Below are 23,766 nucleotides of genomic sequence, written 5' to 3'. Positions count from 1 at the left end.
TTTAACATATACTCTCCAAAGATTAAGTCATACATCTTAAAAACACAGACTTAAAGGGATGGGAACATATTTTAGGCGATATGGAAACCCATGGTTCTTTAGTCTTGAAACTGTGTCCAGCCTACTTATCTTCAATCAAAGTTCAAATTTACTCTACACCACCCAGGTAGGTGTCTCTATCTGACTGGAATCTTAAGCTTTCTTTGTATGATTTGAAAAGTACAATAATCATGTGCCTTCTTCTTTTGAAGAGACCCAACCCAAATGCAGTCTAAATCCTCCTCCAACTTCTTTTGCCAATGGTGTAGGTGCTTAGGTTGTAGCAGTGTTTCAGTCCAAGAAAGCTTTTTAGATACGTAGCAGCATTAATCTTTTGCCATGGTTGAACCGTATATTGGCAACTACTATGCCGGCACAGAAGGAGTGATGGGCACTGAAGTCACCCTCTGCTGGTTTTTCCGTTTTTTGTTTCCTCCATCCTCCAAGTTCTTGTTTCGATTTCTGTTCTTCTGATCTTTCCCTTGGTCAACTTTCTTGTCTCTTTGCCCTTTTTGTCCTTTTTGTGCTCTTTCTCCTGCAATCATTAAGACATTATTAGTCAGGTAATACATAAATAAGTAATTACTGCATATATAAATAAACCTGAAGTATATCTATATAATAACTTGAGAATTTAAAAATGTAATCTTAGAAATTCTCGCTTCCTATGTATAGTAAATATGGAAAATTAGTTTGTTTTATACACGTTGTCAATAAAAACTGCAGTAGCAAAGATTCTAGTTTTGATTTGCAACACATTTAAGTGATAGTATTCCATTCTTAATTGTAGAAAAGTAAAGCAAATAATGGTTTTTAAACCCATCATGTCAAAAATTATATCACGAAAGTGTTTCTTCATGAACACCATATCAAACATACCTCCTGCCCCGTCTATGAGATCTGGAATTATGGGATAATTGGCTAGTCCATGCTTTGCATGCAGCAAACACAAATTAATTTCTATAAATGGTGGTTTATTGAATCAATTTCAAATGCTAATGATATGCTAGCAGCTGGAAAAATGACTGAATTCCTACATTTATATGTCACAGAAGGATGAAAGAATATACTCTTTAAACTGATCCTTTTTTGGAAAAAATCCATTTTAAACTTTTTTTTAAAAAAATTTCCTACAGATTATGGGGCTAATTTTCACTTTCACATTTTATTATGTAATTCTTGTTGTGCCTCGCATTTCTATTTGTATAGCTTGCGAATGAGCTTCTTCTAGAGGTCGTTGAGCCACTAAGAATCTAGAACCTTTAGATTATTTATGGTTATTTACAATTTGATAATGTTTATATTATAAAGGCATCTGTGGATTTTAATGTTTCTTTCTCCACTAAAATATTCTGCGATGTGACTTATGTCCCCTGCATGCACAAGTGTTACGGGAACTATCTATATCCCTTTAGCTCCTTAAATGGCAATAGCACAGGGGGCCCCATAGGGATCCAATTGCATAACAATTCATTTTATTTATGTCCCGTGCATGAAAATGCAGTGAAGGAGGAATTTTCTTTATTTTTTTTCATACCTTCCATAAACAGAGCAAGCTGATTCTAATTTATGTAACAGCCGCCTAGCTGCTGATAATAGTAGGTTACAAATAGTTTTTACAGAACATTGCTAGTACACTACTGTTTATGAGGATTGATACTTTGGCCACATCACATAAAAAGCTGTATTAATCAACCAGTAAGAACAATTTACTTACACATTGTATTTTACATTCTAATGTTCACTACCATAATAATTACATACATGTGACAACATTTTAGCAACTACTGTATTTTATAAGGAATACTACAGTGATATAACAACTATTATAACAGAAGTGGCATTAAAGGCGAACTATAGTACCAGGAAAACAAACTCGTTAATAACCCCTTCAGTCACTTACCTGGGTCCAACGCCGATGTCCCTCTGTGCTGGCTCAGCTCCGCCCACGCTTTCCCCCCGCAGTTGGCTGCTGGCGGGGGAAACCTAATGCGCACGTGTGCACAGTAGACCTCCCGATAGGAAAGCATTATTCAATTCAATTATTCAATGCTTTCCTATGGGGATCCTGGTGACGCTCAACGTCCTCATGCAGAGCGGGGGGACATAATTTAAAACACTTTTTATTGTGCTCTAAGAGAGACAGCAACTAGAGGCTGGATTAGCCATGTAATCAAAACACTGCAGTTTCTCTAAATCTCCAAGGTGAGATGTGCAAGGCACCCAGACCACTTCAATGGGCAGAAGTGGTCTGGGTGCCTACAGTGTTCCTTTAAGCAGCAATGTCAGGGCCGGATTAAGAGCCCAGTGGGCCTGGTGCTGACAATTATGAGGGGCCTAAGTACAGAATCTTATCGATCAAAAACACTGAAACAGACATACCTCTCAAGCATTATGTATCTGGTGGAGATGTTGCAGGAGGGAAACTCAGAGGATGCAGCTATAAAAAAAACTCTTAAAATATGCTAATCTCTCTCTAAATTATGCTTTCATCTTTCAAGTAAATCCATACTCCCTAACAGCAGTGTCCAGTGAAGCAGGAAATCAATGGGCGTGGTAAAAGGGTGGACCAGTGACGCGGATCATGTAACCAGAACTTCCAAAAGGGCTAAACATGCCCCAAAAGGAGGCGTGTCTGCCCAAAGAATTGGAAGGCTAGTCTAGCATGAATGCATGTCAGGCTGCCTGCCAATCATGCATGCTGGCCAACAGCTTCCTGAACTTGGCATAAATGCATATAATGATGTGCTAGCTCTATGCTTTCTAAGGACTGTCCCCTAGTACTCGCTGGTCCACTTCTATCCTAACCTACTTACTAGAAGGAAGAAGCTCCTGGTATACAGTCTGAGACAGAGAAAAGGTGGATGTAGTGAGTGTAGAAGAAAGGGAACATGCCACAGTGTTAAAGAGACCAAAGTCGGCATTACCTTAACTAATTTCATTTCAGCTAGTCCACACAAGTTTTGTTCATCTATATCTCTCTTAAGTTTCCATACTTAAGCAAGAGTATGTGAAGAGTAATTAGGGCTACCACCTTTCTTGGAAAAAAATTACAGGCCTTGCTAATTTGCATAACTAATTATGTATGCGGGACTTCACATGGTGTAAATATCAAGGAGTGACAGAGAAAATTCTGTGAAATCACCAAAAAACTACTTAGTTTGATTCTGCTGTATAGATGGATTGCTCCCAGTCTCCCAGTGTCCTCATGTCGCCCAGTGTCCCCATGTCTTCCAGTGTCCCCATGTCACGAGCGGACACTGTGAGACACGGGGACACTGAGACTATGCATCACACTATCTCTGTATCCCCATGTCTCTGTGTCTCCATGTCTCCCAGGGACACTGAGAGACATGTGGACACTGAGAGACATGTGGACACTGGGAGACATGGGGACACAGACACTGGGAGACATGGGGACACTGAGACACCTGGGAGACTAGGGACACTGAGACACTAGGGACACTGGGAGACTATGGACATACAGACACTAGGGACACTGGGAGACATGGGAACACTGAGAAACTAGGGACACTGGGAGACATGGGGACACTGAGACACCAAGGACACTGGCTTGGAGACATGGGACAATGAGACATTTGGGGACATTGTGTTCCTAGTTTCTATGTCCCCATGTCTCCCGGTGCCTCAGTGTCCCCATGTGTGTCTTTGTCCCCATGTCCCCTAGTGTCTCAGTGTCCCCTAGTGTTTCAGTGTCCCCATGTGTGTGTTTGTCCTTGTCTCAGTGCCCCATGTGTGTCTGTGTCCCCAAGTGTCTCAGCATCCCCAGAGGTCTCCATGTGTCCCCATGTCTAATAGTGTCCCCTAGTGTCTTAGTATCTCTGCAGGCTGGGAGCTGCTGTCTGGACTCTTTGTGCTGTGTAGCTGCTCCCCCGCGGATCAGTGAGTAGAGCAATGCAGGTATATGCTGTAACTTCCTATCCCTGCCTCTCTCCACCATTACCGGCGACCCCTACTGGCCGGTAATGGTATTGCAGAATAATCTCTTTATACTAAGAAATAAATCTGTTTATACTGAGAAAAATACGGGCATTTGTATTGCCGGTATTACTGGAATATCGGCACTGGCCAGGCAGCCTCAAATAAATAAATACTGGCCAGGTGAACAACCCTAAGAGTAGTGTGTTAAAAAAAAAAAAAAAGTAAAAAAAAAAACATTTTTTTTTTTTTTTTTTTTTAAATCAATGGGCCTATTCCATGGGCCTGGGCCTGGAGCTGCAGCTCCATCAGCCCCTATGTTAATCCGGCCCTGAGCAATGTAAGCATTGTCTTTTCTCAGAAATTGCAGTGTTTACACTGCTCAGTCTATATGAAGCTGTAGTGGTTCTGGTGCCTATAGTGTCCCTTTAAATATTTTCATTTAAAATAGGACTCAAGAGAAGTGTGGAGTTTAAATTGCGTATGCCATCTATGTTACTGGTATAATTAGCTCAAAGACAGGACAGAATTGCAAAATTATATTAAAATCTATTAGACCATTTTTTTTTTAAATCATAAAAGATAGATTTGCATTCTGTTGACAAGTGTAAAATATCTTTAGGTAATGAGACTTTAGCAAAGCCATGCAAATGGTATATAATACAATCATACTCCAAATAATTTAGTTGGGACTTGTGAACTTGTCCCAATGTAGACCTTACTACATTAAGGAGCTAGAAAAAGCTCTTTGGAGAATAAAAACATGGTTCATTAAATACAACAATTTATACTAGCTAGTAATTGCTGTTAAACAGCATTGCGTCAGAAATTTCCTAAAAGCAGAAGATAAACCAAGCTAGATTGTTAGTGTTGTAGTACTGAACAGCATTTGCTAATTTAAATGCAGTGATAAATATTACTAAAGTAACACTACTCTGCCTAAATACAAAATAAATAAAAAATAACTCCTTTCCGTACATATAGTTCTAATGAAAACGTGCATGCATTTAATTATGCATTTATTTAAAAACAGCTTGCAATTGCTGCAGTTTTCTTGTCTGAAATCTTTTCAAACCCTCCCCTTCTAGCCCAGACTTTCTATCAGCCGTCACAGACTTCCCAATGCAGCTCAATAAGAAGTCTTTGCATTGCAGATGCTCTGCCTCTTGCATTTAGCTCCACTGAGCTAACCAATCCAGAAAGTAACCTGACCAGTTGTCTGCTAGAAACCCAACGGGTATAACCAGGTTAATTTAAATTTCTATTGAAATCTGCACTTTTTACAAAATGAAAACAAGAAAACATTCTTTTTACACATAAAGGCTTAATTTGCCATTTGGGAGCTACATCACTTTGTTTATACAGCCCTAGTCACACCTCCCTGTATGTAACGTATACCGCCTTCCTAAACACTTCCTGTGAAGTGAGATCTAAAGTTTACACTTCCTTTATTGCACAGTCTGTTTAATTTAGTATTTTTTATCCACTGCACTGTTAATAGTTTACATGATCCTACTGTCTGTGATTAAAGTTCAATTTAAAGAGCAGGAGATAAACACTTCCAAAGTAAGTTAACGTCTGATTGAAAATGAAACCTTTTTTTCATGTAGGCTGTAGTGAGTAATAGTCTTAGGAGGTGTGGCTAGGGCTGCGTGAAAAGAAATAAAAGTGATTTAACTATTAAATGACAAAGAATTGAGCAGTGAGACTTCAGATGTGTGATCTATACTTAAGAATTGCTTTATTAAGCTAAAGTTGTTTTGGTGATGATAGTTTCCCTTTAATCTAGCACTGCATGGATTCATTAGTTATAAAACTTTAGTTTGATTGTGATGGGTTGAAAAGTCATATAAATAAATGCCCATATCGCCACAGAGTGCCTCCAAACGTGTGAAATAAAGTTAGATCCACTGCCTGATATGATATGTTATTGTGGAAGACCATGACATTAGATATTTCACGAAAACTTAAGCGTGATCATCGCACTATTAACCCCTTCAGGACGGAGTCAATAGTGCACGTTCTGATCAAAACAAAACGTAAACAAAAACTGGAATTTGCGCTATATGTTTACCCGTAGTTCCCCTCTTTCATATTATATGCATATTATATGCACCCACACTTATTATATATCATTTCGTTCAGGAGAAACAGGGCTTTGATGTATCATTAACTATTCATATATGGAACATAATTCATTATGAATAAAAGAAAAAAAAAATGTAAGAAAATAAGATTTTTTTTTAAATTTGTATTTCCGTCTGACATTTTAGCTGTGAATGTCATAATACTGTTAGGTTTTACTGCACAAAAATGCACATATTTGTAATCAGCGATGTCTCACGAGTACAACAGTAACCCCATTAACAGGTTTTATGGTGTTTTGGAAAGTTACAGGGTCAAATATAGAACGTTCCATTTTCAAATAGAAATTTGCCAGATTGGTAATGTTACCTTTGAGACGGTGTGGTAGCCCAGGAATGAGAATTACCCCCATAATGGCATACCATTTGAAAAAGTAGACAACCAAAGGTATTGAAAGTGGGGTATGTTTAGTCTTTTTTTTAGTAGCCACTTAGTCACAAACACTGGCCAAAGTTAGCGTTCATATTTGTTTTTGTGTTAAAAAAGCAAAAAACAAATATTTGGCCAGTGTTTGTGACTAAGTGGCTACTAAGAAAGACTGGACATACCCCACTTGCAATACCTTGGGTTGTCTACTTTTGCAAATTGTATGCCATTATGGGGGTAATTCTCATTCCTGGGCTACCATACGCTCTCAAAGGCAACATAACCAATCTGGCAAATTTCAATGTCAAAAAAATGAAATGCAAGCCTTATATGTGACTCTCTAACTTTCCAAAACACCATGAAACCTGTACATGGGGGGTACTGTTATTCTCGGGAGACTTCACTAAACACAAATATTAGTGTTTTAAAACAGTAAAACATATTACAACAATAATATAGTCCATAAAAGTGCCGTTCGTTTGTAAAAAATGCAAAAAACTTCACTTTTACTTAAAATATCATCATTGTAATACAATTTACCAGTTTGAAACACTAATATTTGAGTTCAGCGAAGTCTCCCGAGTAAAACAGTACCCCCTATGTACAGGTTTTATGGTGTCTTGGAGAGTTACACGGTCAAATATAGTGCTTGCGAATTAAATTCTCTGCACTTTCTCCCTGTGTTATCAGGTATGTCAATCAAATTTTAATTAATAAAATCACCTAATTATGTTAAAAGATTACTTAAATATACACGTAGAATTTTAATATATATGCATTTATAGGTATTTAAATGCTACGTGTATACTAATGTAATCTTTTATGTCATTATATGTATTTATCTATATATATATATATATATATTTGTGGTTATTTGCATCTTATATATAGATAGATAGATATAGAATGTCATTCTAAGTGTATTTTGTTACCAATATATATATATTAATAACAAAATACAGTTAGAATGAAATTACATATGTATATATAATTTATATTAAATTTTGTTTCAATATTTTATTTATTAATTTTATTATTTTATTTATTTATTATTGTAATTATACGTATTTATATATATATAATATATGTGTATATATCTATTATATATATAATATATGTATATTATATATATGTAACGTCATTCTAAGTGTATTTTAAAACTAATATATGTACTTACATTAGTATTAAAATACACTATGTATGACGTTAAATATATATAATATGTATATATATTATATATATATAATATATACATATATTATATATATATAAATATATTTATTTTATTTTATAACCTGTCTAATATTTTTTTTTTACACTACCTACCAGCAGGGGGACTGTCTGATATTTCAGACAGTCCCCCTGCTGGCAGATCCATAGCCAGCTATAGGGGGCCATGTGATCGCTCTTTGAGAGTGATCACATGGTCCCCGGGGGCTTCTTTTGCCGTGGGGGGGCTGCCTGGGCTGTGAGGCAGTCCTCCCGAAGCGGAGCGCCGGGAAGGTAAGTATCCCGGGTGCTCCAGGGCTCAAAGCCGTTACGACGTTCTATGCCGTCGCAATGGCTTTAAAGCCCACTTAAAGCGCGACGGCATAGAACGTTGTAACGGCGGGAAGGGGTTAAGAGATTTGTGGCTGATTCAGAGCACAGACGGGTTTGTGCAGATAAAGGCACATTGAAGAAGATTTCTGCCAGATCCATGCATCGGATCAAGAGAGCAGCTGTTAAAATACCATTACATAGCAGCAAACAGATATTTGAAGCTGCTGGTGCCTCTGGAGTCCCACGAACATCAAGGTGTAGAGTCCTCCAGAGTCTTGCAACTGTGCATAAACCTTCTATTTTGCCACCACTAACCAATGCTCACAAGCAGAAATGGCTGCATTGGGCAGAAAAATACATGAAGACTAGTTTTCAAACGGTTCTGTTCAGTGATGAGTGCCGTGCAACCCTGGATGGTCCAGATGGATGGAGTAGTGGATGGTTGGTGGACGGCCACCCTGTTCCAACAAGGCTGCGACGTCAGCAAGACGGTGGGCTGGAATCATGGGAATAGAGTTGGTTGGCCCCTTTAGGGTCCCCAAAGGTGTAAAGATGACCTCTGCAAAGTATGTGGAGTTTCTGACTGACCACTTTCTTCCCTGGTACAGAAGGAAGAACTATGCTTTCTGTAATAAAATCATCTTCATGCATGACAATGCACCATCTCATGCTGAAAAGAATACCTCTGCATCAATGGCTGCTATGGGGATAAAAGGAGAGAAAGTCATGGTGTGGCCTCCATCCTCCCCTGACCTCAATCCTATTGAGAACCTTTGGAGCAACCTCAAGCAAAAGATCTATGAGGGTGGGAGGCAGTTTACATCCAAATAGCAGCTCTGGGAGGCTATTCTGACATCTTGCAAACAAATTTAAGCAGAAACTGTCCAAAAACTCACAAGTTCAATGGATGCAAGACTTGTGAAGCTGCTATCAAATAAGGGGTCCTATGTTAAAATGTAACGTGACCTGTTAAAATGTTTAAAAAGTTAAAATGTTGTTATAAGTTTGATTGAAATAGCTTATGATCAGACCTAGACATCATCAGGGAGGACATTTCTATGGTCACGGCCAGAGTGCAAAATGCAGAGAAGTCTGTCTCCTCCATAGCCCAACGCCAAACACGCGAAGCAGAGCAGATCCTGCAACTCCAGACTGCACAACATGCTGCCCAACTCCAAATGGAGGCGATGGAAGACGAGAGAAGGCGCACAAACCTCAAAATTAGAGGCATTGCGGAGTCAGTCGACGACCAAGAACTGCCGCATTTTCTACGCCGCCTTTTCGCAGCCCTATTGCAACAACGGTTAGCCAAAAACATACAATTGGATGGCTGCTACAGACTAGCCACATCAGCTAGAGCCCCGGCTGGGGTACCTCGAGACGTGATGGTACGTTTCCTTATGCTCCGAGACAAGTTGGCGGTCCAACGAGAGACTAGAAACAACGCACCTTACTTCTTCGAAGATATGCAGCTCCATTTCCTGCAGGACCTATGCCGCTCCACCATTACCTGGAGAAGGTCCCTCCAACGTGTTACGCAAGCACTGAGATCGGCAGGAATCACCTACAAGTGGGGGCCCTTACGAACCCTGATAGCCACAAAGGACAGCCATAACCACACTATCTCCTCGGCGGATGAAACTGCAGCTTTCCTGCAAAAGCTGGGTATAGTCCGGCCGGAGACAACCAACTTGGGACACACAGACACTAGGGACGTTTCCACGATTGTTCCGTTTATCCCCCGAGCTGGGACCGACACAGGCTAAAATCGCAGGGGACACTTGGTCAGACAGAGAACCGCATAGTTGTACCCTCTACTTGCCCATATGTTTAGTTTAGCGTTGAACCCTTCAGTTTAGTCGTTTGCTCCCAACAGCATCATGCCGGCCTCTATAACACCTTAGCCGGTGGCACCCCCCGCCCCCCGCTCAGGGGTTAATGAGCAACACCCTACAACATATATAGCAATCACAATCACCAATACGACCAAGATAGACCATAATAATACTTATATCAGCACAGGTACCCCTACACAAAGGTACTCCTAAAATGTTTTTAAACGCTGCCTGTTATCAGCATATCTAGTCCTTAAATGTCCCTGAGTTATATGTTAGCATACGTACTCCTACAATGTTCCCAATATCAAACATTAGCAGCATACGTACTCCTTAAATGTTACTACAGCCCTGTAGCACCAGCAAAGGTATTCCTCATATGTTTTTTAAGGTCGTACATTGTCGACATACTTAACCCTTAAATGTCCTCAAACCATAAGCTATCACCATCTAGAACCCACACATGATCTTACAGTCAGGTATTATTGGCATATATAATCTTTAACTGAGCTTCAACTTGTGTTTTATCAACAATACGCCTTGCATGCTTTTTAAAAAAAAAAAAAAAAAAAAAAATAGCTTATGATTTTAGTAAATATGCTGCAAACACAACAAATAAAGTGTTTTGAAACTTACTGTGCGTAATAATTTGGAACAGTGCATTGTAAGTTTTTTATGTTTAAAAAAAAAATACTGTTATCATTAGGAGATTTGTTCAATAACATTTGAATTGTACTCTTAATAGTTGATAACATAAGAATTATGCTGACTGGTATTTACATCAATTATTTAGGTAAATGAGAAAAATATAATTTGCATAATAATTTGGAACAGGGTGCCAAATCATTGCCAGAGCTCCAATTAAACAGACAAATTAGTTGTAGTTCATACTTAGTTGTTATAAAGTGTTGTTATAATGAAATTATTGAAAGTTTAAATCCTTGAAATGAATCCAATTATCAGCAACACTTTAAGAAATCATTGCCGGAAGGCAGTGGGATTAGCAGATTCTGACGTACAAACACATATGACAATATTTTCATCTCTGCTTGATTATATTGCTACTTGGGAGACAGCTGTGAAAAATTCTTCCCAGCCAAGTCAGTCCGTGGGTGTTGAGAAGCAGCAGGAGCATTGTAAATACATTTTTGCCTTCAGTTTTTCTTCTTGTGCTGATGATTTGCAGTTCCAAAACTTGAGGTTTTGTTGTGGAGATAGCATCCGGGGGGCCAGCCAAGTTTGTACAGGAAGAATGTAAGCTGGCCCCTTTTAATTAATGCCATTTTAACAAATGATATGTTATCAGACTAAACCAGAGTCTACATGATTGCTCCAGAGAAATTCCTGGATCAGTAAGGTATCGTAAACAGAAATACACTTCTGTAAGCTCAGCCACAAAGACGCCTATGGCACCCTCTGCGTTCATTTGAACTTCCAAAACAGAGAGCAGACTATTACCCACAGCATTAGTCTTCACAACAGGGGCAATGCTATTAGTACTGCAGAGAATTTGGTCAAGCTGTCAGATCCATTTATAAACTAATAAGTGCTATTTTAGAAAAGGTACTTCCTTTTGTTGGTTTGTTCAGGTTGGTGCCATGGGCCTAACTCTGAATCACGAGTCAAACAAACATTGCCCATGTGATTAATTTCAGGATACGTCCATGTAGTGCAATTACAGAATTCGAACGACCCATCAATTGTCCAATATTTGGACGATCTAAAATTCTTTTGAAACCGATTTTTAATGTAAAAATGAATTATTATTTTTTTTCTAACCATAGTTTGCTAAATTAACAAATACTGAATTCTAAATATTTATTGAATATCGCTGATGCAATGCAAATACTGTAATTTTTTTGAGCCCACTCACCTTTTGGGCATGGGATTTTGGGCATTGTACATTTCCTCCTTTCATTGGTTGGAGGACAAAGGGATATGCCCCCAGGCGCTGCCTTCAGAACTGTTCGAGTCCTTTCTTCAGTGCCTTTCTTTTTTCCACACTGTTTTGCTGTCCTCGTGCATGGCCCCCAAGCTCCCCATTCACTCATTTCACATTGTGCTGTGAAGGAAATCAAACATTTAATTTAAACAATAGATTTAGTATGCAGTAAACTTAAATTAAACATTTTCTTTAAAAATGCCAACATAAAGTGGACTTGTTAATAATTTTTGTTGAAATCACTCTACAATAACTACAACCCCATGATAGTCTTTGTAAAAATGAATGAGTGATCATGAGCTGCATCTTTAGTTAAATCCAATTAATGTGACTTGTTCAAGCAAGTTAATGTAAGTTAATTGGATTGGTTTCATTTACTATTTTAAGTGAGCAATATGCTGTTCCTTGGTTCTGTAAGAAATGAATGAACATGGCATTGTATGATATCACTAATTCTCTTGTAGAATATAATGGGAAATGAGTGTTTAATCTTCCTGATTGAAGTACAACGCCAAGAACACTAGTTGAAGCCCTAAGAAAACTAGGGGAACTTGAACAAGATGCATGTTTGCTTTGTGTCAGCATCACTGCCTGCTTACATTGATCTTCTGGCGTTTGATCTATCACTGCACTCTTGCATACAGCGTGCTTTTATGTCTGACCGAATTTGTGTCGGAATTCACCAAACCAAAATTTGGCGCACAAATATGAAGTTAGGGGTAAAAAAGAATAGGTCAAGCATTTCCCACAAATCATACGTAATTCCAAATGAGCTTGGACCAATGGGAGTTAAGATTAATCTCTTTATACTCACCTCTCCCACTCCTAGCTGCCCTGTTTTGGTTCTTGTCAGCTCAATAATGCGTTACTGCAGTATTCATTTTCTGGTTATAATGCTGTTCTGGTTTGTCGTATTTCCTGTCTTCTGTAATTCTTTGACATCGACTTGTGTATCGTTTATCCTGATCTCTGTATTCCTTTTTTTCTCAGCTATCCTCACTGACTCTGCATTCCGTTACCCTGGCCATTAAAGACCGATATACGGAAAGTCTTTTTATTGTGATTTGGTCTATGTGTTTTGGTTCCAACCGATCCTGACACTTTTATTTCTATGACTTTTTGTTTTGTTTAATGCATTATCTAAACAAGAGGGACACTTTCCTTTTAGGGGTGTGAGTGGGGGTGTGGCCAGGGACAGGCCGTTCTGAGAAATTGTAGGTAACTTGCTAGCAACAATTTATGCAACTGAAATTTAATTTAGAACACATTACAGACACATTACTTTGAGTATTATTGTTGTTGAGCTCTGTTATACACTCAGACACACCAACAATATAGAGCTCCTAAAAGAGGGACATTAGAAAAGAGAGACAGAGGAATTATGGCCCAAAATATATACTATTCCTTGTAAATAGGGACACTTGGGAGATATTACTTACCTATCCCCTATAACTGATAGGATATTGATACTACTCATCATATGTCTGGAAGGGTAAATAAAATACTAGGTGGAGCTAGCTAGAAGGAACTATTTATTTAATGCAGTATGAACTCTGTGGAAATAAGGACAGTTAAAGTTAAAGCGTCACTGTCACACACCCCTCTGCCCCTCCTAACCTGAAACATGAGTATTTTATAAAGATAGATTCTTTATGAAATAGTCATACTGATTGTGTTGGAAATTCCAACCCAGTCAAGAAATATACTAAGACAAAGTAGGGACTCCTTTGTCTCTGTATATTTCCTCCGCCTGATACTTCAAATCATTGGGCAGAGCTACCACCATCTAGAAGTGTCAATCCCCTCAGTCGTCACCAGGTCTTGTAGGATCCCCCATAGACTTCAATTTGGAACTCATACATCAGTGATGTCGACTCCTGGAGCTGAAGTACCAAGAGCCGAAGAGGCCCCGCCAGAAGAAGATGGTGGTGCCTGCTTGGGACAGGTTCATGGAGAACTCACCTTTCCCTGCCCCCACTGGCCACTGTACGCCAAACAGTGATGCCGTCAGGGGTCTTTGCAAAGTACCCAGAAGGTGGCAGTGCCACTTTAACTCCTTTATAGTTATAGTTGAAATCTGGATATTTTCCTCACACATGAGCAAATTTAAACAGATGTTGCAATATTTATGTACAAAGTACACGCGTTACTACATTGATGGGCAGTCATTGCTTGCCAGTGCAGTGAGGGAAGCAGGACATTATGTCATAGATCTTTTCAGTAAGATATTTCCCATTATAGGAGGTTTTTTATATTTTTTCCAAGTATTGCTATTATTTAATGCAGAGTGTGTGTTAGTGTGTAATGAATGCAGAGTGTGTGTTAGTGTGTAGTGGATGCAGAGTGTGTCAGTGTAATGAATGTAGTGTGTGTGTTAGTGCAGTGAATGCAGAGTGTGTGTAAATGTGTAGTGAATGCAGAGTGTGTGTTAATGTGTAGTGAATGCAGAGTGTGTGTTAATGTGTAGTGAATGCAGAGAGTGTGTTAGTGTGTAGCGGATGCAGAGTGTGTGTTAGTGTAGTGAATGCAGAGTATTAATGAGTAGTGAATGCAGAGAGTGTTTGAGTAGTGGATGTAGTGTGTGTACAGTGATGTAGTGTGTGTTTGTGTAGTGGATGTAGTGTTTGTATGTACTAGATGCAATGTGTTTCGTGGATGCAGTGTCTGTAGTGGATGTAGTGTGTGTATTAGATGCAGTGTCTGTGTATAGTGAATGCAGAGTGTTTCAATTTGTGGTGGATGTAGTGTGTGTACTGTGAATACAGGATGTTTGTGTAGTGGATGCTGTGTGTACAGTTGATGCAGAGTGTATGTTAGTGTAGTGAATGCAGAGTGTGTGTCAGTATAGTGAATCCAGAGTGTGTGCATAGTTTAGTGAATGCAGAGTGTGTGTTCGTGTGTAATAAATGCAGAGTGTGTGTTAGGGTGTAGTGAATGCTGAGTGTGTCAGTATAATGAATGTAGTGTGTGTGTAAATTTGTAGTGAATGCAGAGTGTGTGTTAATGTGTAGTGAATGCAGAGAGTGTGTTAGTGTAGTGAATGCAGAGTGTGTGTCAGTATAGTGAATCCAGAGTGTGTGCATAGTTTAGTGAATGCAGAGTGTGTGTTCGTGTGTAATAAATGCAGAGTGTGTGTTAGGGTGTAGTGAATGCAGAGTGTGTCAGTGTAATGAATGTAGTGTGTGTGTAAATTTGTAGTGAATGCAGAGTGTGTGTTAATGTGTAGTGAATGCAGAGCGTGTGTTAGTGTGTAGCGGATGCAGAGTGTGTGTTAGTGTAGTGAATGCAGAGTGTTAATGTGTAGTGAATGCAGAGAGTGTGTTAGTGTGTAGCGGATGCAAAGTGTGTTAATGTGTAGTGAATGCAGAGTGTGTGTCAGTATAGTGGATGCAGTGAGTGTGTTAGTGTGTAGTGTATGCAGAGTGCATGTTGTATTAGTGAATGCAGTATGTGTATTGTATTAGTGCATGCAGTGTGTGTGTTAGTGTATGCAGTGTGTGTTGTATTAGTGTATGCAGTGTGTGTGTTGTCTTAGTGTATGCAGTATGTGTGTTGTGTTAGTGAATGCAGTGTGTGTTGTGTTAGTGTATGCAGTGTGTGTTTTGTTAGTGTATGCAGTGTGTGTGTTAGTGTATGCAGTGTGTGTTAGTGTATGCAGTGTGTGTTGTGTTAGTGTATGCAGTGTGTGTTGTGTCAGTGTATGCAGTGTGTGTTGTCAGTGTATGCAGAGTGTGTGTTGTGTCAGTGTATGCAGAGTGTGTGTTGTGTCAGTGTATGTAGTGTGTGTGTTGTGTTAGTATATGCAGTGTGTGTGTGTTGTGTCAGTGTATGTAGTGTGTGTGTTGTGTCAGTGTATTAGTGTGTGTGTGTTGTGTCAGTGTATGTAGTGTGTGTGTTGTATTAGTGTATGTAGTGTGTATGTGTGTGTTGTGTTAGTGTATGTAGTGTGTGTGTTGTGTCAGTGTATGTAGTGTGTGTGTGTTGTGTCAGTGTATGCAGTGTGTGTGTGTAAATGTGCAATCTGGGGGGGGGGAGGGGGAGGAAGGGGCGTTTTCACATAATAAAAAATAATAATAATAATAATTAAATTGTTTCTCCCCCCTCCCTGCTTCTGACCTTTGTCCAGGGAGGGGGGAGATTCCATCCCTGGTGGTCCGGTGGGGGGCCCCCCGGCTCCCTGTTACCGCAGAGGGGGCCCAGGCAGCACACTGCTTCTTCTCTTCTCTCCTCCAATAACTCTTGCGAGACCCACGGAGCATTGCCATGGCAACCGGGTCTCGCGAGAGTTATTAGCAGAGAGGAGAAGAGGAGAAGCTGTGTGCTGCCTGGCCCCCCTCCGCTGTAACAGGGAGCCGGGGGCTCGCGGCTGCACACATAGATAGCGATATTCGCTATCTATGTGTGCAGAGAGGGAAAGTGGGGCCCAGGACTGCCAGAGCAGTGACAACCCGTGACAACCCCCTGATGGCGGCCCTGCTGCAGGGATAGGGATTTACCGAAGACATGGCATAGTGAGGGCTTAGGGCGGCATGGAGGGGGATGTCTATTGTAGCATGCTATGTGTTCTGACATATTTTATGCACAAATTTAACATGAGCAGTCCATTTTTGAATGTTTGTTCTAGGCTTGCTAATGATGCTGCTGGAGGTGGACCTATACTTAGACAGTAAAACTAATGATTTCTATATGTGCAGTGTGTCATCCTGAAAGGCTGCACATGCAAGCACTGAAGTGGTCATGGTGCTTGGAGTAACCCTTTAAGTATTGTACTTTATTGTCCATAAGTTGCATTTATTTAGTTCTATATGGTATTTCAGTGCACTACATGAGTAGCTTACATCTGTAGCAAAGGACTGACCTGAGGTGCATTCCATTGTGCCATTGGTTGCAACGAAGCCCTCCGGACACGAAGAGTAACAGCTTCCTTTGTGTAAGTAAAAACCTTCACTGCACTTTGTGCAAAAGTTTTTGCTGAAGCAGGTCTCACAGTTATTCATTTTACATTCTAGAGAAAAAAAAGAACATAATTATATAAAGTATATAGAAATATATATATAAGCAATATGCAATCAGGGCAATCAGATCACTTGGTGCATACATTTTGTCAGTTTTAAATCTAAAATTAATCTGATAAATTCTTAATTTGTTTCATGCTAAGGACGGTAATGTGTATATCCAAAGCTTCAGGAACTATATCAATTCAATAGTTACTGCTACTTTTGCAGGTTGACTATACTGTGCATGTACAACTCCTACTACCTCCACTGTTTTCAAGCAGTTTCACACTGAATAAGGATCCCTGGCTTCTCATAGGCCCGCCCCCACCGGAAGTGTATAAAGGGAGAGATTATACACATCCTTGTAGCCATAAGGATTCATACCAGCAAGGGCACAGTGATAGGCTGAAAGCAGTCAGCTGACACACTCAGCCAATCAAAGCCATCCATTGCTGTTCCAGCTAATGCTTTTTCATTACCACAAGCAGCACAGTAAGGATGGATTGCTGGAGACTCTATTTTAGCATTGAAACATTAAAAACAGTTTAATGCTGAATTGAAAGGAAGCGTCAGGGGACTCCAGACACTATAAAACTGCAATGAAACAAAGCAGTCATGGTGCCTATAAGAGTATACTTACCAAAATTATAATTATTCATTAAAGACATGTAATCTTAAAATTATATCAAATTATCGTTTAAATTTTTCTATGATATTAAGGGCCTAGTTTCTCATTTTAAGAATGAAATATGACATTCCTCTCCTGAAACTGTCATCAAAACAAAACACTAAGCCCTCAATGAATACTATCCTAGCAACCTACTTCTCTACCCTATCCCCTTACCTTTTGTGTCACTATGCCCCACTCCCTCTACCATGTAAGCTCATTGAGCAGGGCCCTCAATTCCTCTGTTCCTGTGTGTTAAACTTGTCTGGTTACAAATATATGTCTGTTAGTCCACCCATTGTAAAGCGCTGCGGAACTTGTTGGAAATCAATAGAGGGGACATAGATGTTGTCCTCTTTATCAATTCCATCTTAAAAGGATGTCACTTAGTGTAGGCGGTGACAGTATGTGGCTGTTTGTGACCAGAGCAGAATGCTTGAGTCATTCTGATTGATCCCATGCAGGACTTTATCTTTTGATTACATTTTTAATTAAAGATAAAAAAATTAAAAGAAAAAAATCTTGCTATTTAAAATCATCAATTGTTGGGAACACAAAGTATATTTTAAATTTAACGCTAAACCAGACTGGAAGCATAGCTGACTTAGAAAACTCTTCCAGTTTAGCTATATTGGCATTAACTTTGAAATTCGCTTTCAATTCCCAACAATTCTCTGTTTTGTTGAATAACTCCGACAGTATATTCACTGGAGGAACTAAAGTAGAGAATGCCCTGGTGCAAGAATTATTTTGCCCCCTCCCCATAGCAAGGATGGTCAAAGTGTCCTGGGGAAAGCCAAGCCGGGCTGTCTAATGTCCTGGAAAAGTTGGAGAAGTCTCAGTGACAGAAGGGGATAGAAGCTGGGAATTGCCGACCCTTGGCATCGGATGAGGGGTTCACAGACCTTACCATTGGCATGGCTACTATGGTATTACTTATGCAGTGTTTTAAGTTTGACATGTTTTTGTTAATTTTGCGATCATACTTTTCCTTTATTGTAGCTTATTTGCCTAACCAGTGGTCATTACCTTTTCTCACTTTCCACAGTACTAGTTAAGAGCAACTCTAAGCACACTCTTTTTTGATCTACCAATATAGTGCTAGCAGCATCTTCTTTATATTACTTTCTCATCTTACCAGTTATCACTTTGTCTAGATAGCCCACCCTACTGAGCAGATGTGATCACAATTTCATATCTAGACATGCTAGCATAGCCTTAATATACTATACATAATGTGCAGTTCTTTAACATGCCGTGTAAAATGGTAAGCTTGCAGATGCTAATGGGGCATTGCAGGAATGTATGTTCCTTCGCTGCACAACAAAAATAAAGAATTACAAAAAAAATAAAAAATAAAAAAGAGTTAAATCACTTAGAGAAATATGAAAAACTCTTCTCTTTTTTAATGAAACCTGAAATCCAAAACTCATATGGTTTATTTAATTCTCTAAATCTCCTTGTCTTACTGTATACATTTTTAAATGATAATTTATCCAAGTCTGAATCTAATATGCAATTCAAGCCTCCCTATATAACCACAGTATCAGATAGTATCTGATCTATTTTGGTAAAAACGATTTGATAAAGGGAATAGGGGAATGGTTTGGGGTGTAAATATTTGCCAAAGTAAATCTGTGACTTGTAGTTGTCTGACTACAAATCAAGATAATAAACCTACTCTGAGGATCCTATTCCTGATCATTTATCTTTAAAGAAATATTTTTACAGAACATAAAGGCCACACCTCTCTTTTTCCTATCTTTTAAAGCTGAACTGACCTCACTGGGAAAGTAATTAGATTTGACTGTGGCATTATTGTCTAAATTCCAATGTGTCTCCTGAAGAGTACAACTTTGAATATGTTCCTTTTTTAAAAACAACTTTAATAAGTAGTTATTAAAGTGTGAATTAACCCCCTGAGCATTGATAGTTTCCAGTCTAATGATGAAATTAAAGCTATTATCTTATACTTTCTAATGTTTTCTTTTAAAACTCCTGTGCACAAATATATTCATTAAGTCTTTAACTAGAAAAAGCCAAACGTACCCACTTCAAATTGTATTGTGTTTTAACCATTCTACAACATTTTCTAAGAAAGAACCCAATTCTCTCTTACTTTTTCCTTAACCCCTTTCCCTTTTTCTCTTATGTTCATTTCTTTAAATCTGTTGTAAAATCATAATTTACTCATGGTATCTTCATCTCCATGTTGTAGGCTATATTTTTCTCTTTGTTTGAGTTTTGAAGGCATACCAAAGAGCAGTCTCTTGTTCTCAAAAGTTAATTTGATATTTGTTTGAAATCCCCAGGCATATTTAATGTCTGATAATGTTAACGAAGCAATATAAGGTGCAAAATCTTTTCTCTTGCTTCTTGTGCAAATCAAAAGATCTTGAAAAATATTGATTTGGTGATAAGGAGAATCTTTTAGATCTTTAGTTGAGATGACATGGAGGATCTGGGTCTTGAAGCCAAAAGTGTGGCAGCATATAATCACGTGTCCTGCTAGAGAATATTAAATAATGTTAGGTTTAGTCAGTCTGTGACATCTTTCAATATGGTTCACTTCATTAATAGAACAGAGATGTAGAAACTTAAAATTCTTCTGAATATTCCTCTGGACTTGGATTTAAATTTTTTTTGGAAAACCTCTAAGCTTGAGGTTATGATTGCGTGATCTGTCTTCTAAATCACCTAATTTCGCATTGATATCTTCAATTGTTTCTTTTAATGACTTTATTTTGCCACCTTGAATCTTGTTTTGCATTGTCATTCTCAATCTTATCGTCCATAACTTTAAGCCTTTCTCCAAACTTATATGTATCACGTATAATTGCTATGGAATACGTGTTTGTTTCTTCTTTCATCTTCTCCAATTGGAATACTAAGCATTTAGACAAATAATCTTCTGATACTCCAGCTGGTTCAGACCAAGAATTTTCCGATTGCATTACATCTGACTCAAGATTTTTTGCATCATGTTGTATTTGTACTCTTGTTAGTAGTGGTTTTAAATTAAACCCTTTTTCAGACTGAGGGGCAGGGATGTATTTACCACAAGGCCAACAAGACATTTGCCTAGGGCAGCACTTTCAAGGGGGGTGCCAAAAAATGCCACCCCAAGCTCCCAGACAAATGCCTTGTTTGCCTCGTATTCTGGGGCTGTCCACCTTATTGTGAGTGAGTGTAGCTGTCAGTGTGTGTCTGTGAGTGAGGGAAAGTGAGTGTGTCTTTCAGTGAGAATGGGTGTGCCTGTGAGTATGTATCAGTGTGTGTATGTCATTTTATGTGTATCTGAGAGTGTGTGCCTGTCAGTGAGTGGGTGTGTCAGTGTGTGTTAGTTAAACAGTGTGTGTCAATGACTCTGTATCTGTCAGTGAGTGTATATCAGTGCAGGTATCAATGAGGGCATGTGTCTGTTAGTCAAAAAGTGGCCTTGACACGAATTGGGGGGGCAAATTTAGATTTTAGGGGTGCCCGAATTTAGTTGTGCCTAGGGCAGCACAAATCCAAAATGCACCACTGCTGAGGGGAAAAAAACGTCTGAAACCCTTACTTTAGAAGTAGATTCTTATTTTTCTTTGAGGTGCGCTTAATCTTTTGAGATCTTTTAGTAGACATTTAAATCAATACTGCTTGCACATTTTTATCCATTTTTAAACGCTATTGTGGAAGGTACATATCTTGTAATATTGAAGTACATGGTGAAATAGCAATATGTTGACTGTTAAATGTACTAATTTATATATTGATTCTAACTCCGTAAACCAAAATTCAATCTGTCAGTATTTACTCACGTCATAAAAAATAAAGTTTGAAGAGGCTGCTTCATTCCAATTATTACTGTTAGTGAGGTATTGTATCTTAGGTTGTACTGTCATCTGCACCCGATATACACGCTACCATCCATTCAGTTCCATGAGTATTTGCTTCTCCGATTGTGGAGTTATCTTTTCCCCACTGGTATCCCAGCAGTTATATCTCCTCGGAACTCCACTCTGCCTTTGTACATCTGTACAAATACACACCATCTGTTTGCTCCTAGCATGCCGTGGAAGGGACATCTTCTCAGTTAAGGCAGAGTGTCAAAAGCCCACAATATGCAACCTGTGCTCTATGTCATTGTGTCCCCTCCCCTGAACTGTCACCTTTTTTTGCTTTTTAGTGTATACTCAGTAGTTATTAAAGCTATTAAGGTTTTTAATATTAAAATATTAAAGCACAGGCTTTTGTGGCACTGCAAGCTCTTCTATTTATTATGCTAGTTTTAAATAGTTTTTTATGCCACCTTATTTGAATAAAATTAAAATAGCTCTTATGTTAAGGATTGCTTGTTCATTTTGTTTGTTTAAGGATAGTCCAGCCCATTATTGCCCATGCAGCCTGTACTAAGAATCTGCCAGTTTAGGTGCTCCAAATGGCTACCATGTGCCCCTCAACACCAGGAATGAGGTGGCACTGGAAGAGAAGGGAGAAATTGCTTGGGAAGAAAGGAGCAATGAAAATGGCAGTAAAGAGTGGTGCTCTGGGAGAAGAGGGGCACCTCTACATAAGGGGTAATGACACACTTCCAGGAAAAGAAGGGGATTTTTTCTAGAGAAGGCAGAGAAAGGCACATGGAGAGAGGTGATATGTGGGAAGAGAAATGGGACATGGGGCAAGGTGGCATCGATGTGAATTGACAGGTGTAGAAGAAAAGTACTTTTCTTAATGTTGAACTTTCAGCTTTTTAGTAGATCGCTTCCTAATTTTGTATATTCTTATATATGCCAATCCCACATAAAACCCAAAAAACTAATTAGAGGGCCATCTACTAAGCTGTTAAAAGACCAACATTAAGAAAAGGGCTCCTGTCCTGTGTTTGTTGTTACACAATTTTTATTATCACTTAAATAAACGCTTAGCTATGTAGATAAATGCAGAATTTTATCTATACACAGACATGGCATGCGGCCCTGATGCAGAAAAAGGTCGCTGACCCCTGGTTTAAGGTGATTTACGGAGATAAAATAAACTCCAACTCCAATGAGATGACTCCAGTATGGGTTCATACCAGGAATGTTTTGGGGGGATTTGTCTATGATGCAATCTAAATATCCAGTTTAATTACAAAAGTATTAGATCATTTAAATACTTCCATTATGCAGACAGAAGATAAACATACTTACTAATGCACTTATTGATATCAACATTCCGATCACCGTAGTATCCCTCGGGACATGACTGCAAGCAGACCCCAGTCTGTCGGATATCATTTCTCTCCAGATGCATGAAAAGCTTCGGTAAGCACCTAATGCACCCATTAAATTCAGAACATGACTCACATCCCTTGGCGCAGACCAGGTTCATCTCTGTACTTCCTGAATATAGATCATTTAGAATTTAGTTTTAATAATGCGACATATATTTGCACAAAATAAAAAATGGCTCAGTGACAAATTTGTTTATTAGTTATAAATTATATTTCTTATACACCATACATGCTGTAAAATAGAAGATGATAATTTGTTTACTAACTAGAAAACATTAGATTGCAAGTTTCTGAGAACAATCAGTTCTCTTCTTTATGTATGTTATAACAGAGAGATCTAAGTGGCCTTGATAACTTTAAAAAGCCAGTAAAGTTAACATTTTCACTCTTCTATTCCATGTACCTCTTTATCCAACACCGCACCACAATGCAAATATATAATAGAGAAATACAGTTTTTTATCATTATTAAGTCAAGTGATTGATGAGTGCATATGTTTAAGGATGCGTGCAGACAGGGTTAGTTACTAAAGTGAAAATCAAATGTAAATTCAAAGTGAATGACAAATTTAAGGTAAAAATTATGTAACTGGCAAAATTCTTTAACCAAATGCTTGCAGTTAAACTACTGTCATTTTAAATTTGGAATTATGTTTTTATTTGAACAGTTCTTATATAGCACTCTTAATGTATGTAAAACATAGGTTGGTAATTATACAAACAGGGAATACATATTTAGACACATTGAAACAAAAAGTGAAGAGAACCCTACCTGTGAGTCTACAATCTAGAGGGGAATTGTACAAAGAAACAACAGGTTGTGGGTAGAAAATACTAGAGCTGCAACAACTAATCAATAAAATCTATAATAATCGTTTGTGAAAATCATTGTCAATTAGTCTAGTTGTCGATGAGTTGGTCTGTGAATGGCTCAGGCTGCCACGTGACATGACTGGCTGGGACTACTAGGGAACATAGTATATCACCACTGCAATGCCCAAGGTTAGCCAGGCCAGCAGTATTTTACTAGGAACCCTGCTG

The 23,766-nt window shown here is 38.7% G+C and overlaps 1 protein-coding gene across 2 annotated transcripts in view; it reads right to left on the bottom strand.

Annotated features, from left to right (window-relative positions):
- Nucleotides 1-293: 293 nt before the first annotated feature.
- RSPO1 (R-spondin 1) overlaps nt 294-23,766 on the bottom strand; it is a 100,566-nt gene continuing 77,093 nt past the window's right edge. For both annotated transcript variants that reach the window (XM_063444496.1, XM_063444495.1), the window contains exons 3-6: nt 22,644-22,835; nt 16,667-16,813; nt 11,740-11,928; nt 294-574 (exon numbers count right to left, since the gene is read on the bottom strand). In XM_063444496.1, the coding sequence (XP_063300566.1) occupies nt 405-574; nt 11,740-11,928; nt 16,667-16,813; nt 22,644-22,835 (698 nt within the window). In that variant the 3' untranslated portion in view covers nt 294-404. The remainder of the gene's footprint in view (nt 575-11,739; nt 11,929-16,666; nt 16,814-22,643; nt 22,836-23,766) is intronic.

This window comes from Pelobates fuscus, chromosome 1 (genome assembly GCF_036172605.1).
Source record: "Pelobates fuscus isolate aPelFus1 chromosome 1, aPelFus1.pri, whole genome shotgun sequence".
Taxonomy (NCBI): domain Eukaryota; kingdom Metazoa; phylum Chordata; class Amphibia; order Anura; family Pelobatidae; genus Pelobates; species Pelobates fuscus.
The sequence above is the reverse complement of the archived record's forward strand: the minus strand, read 5'-3'. Positions and strand labels throughout refer to the sequence as shown.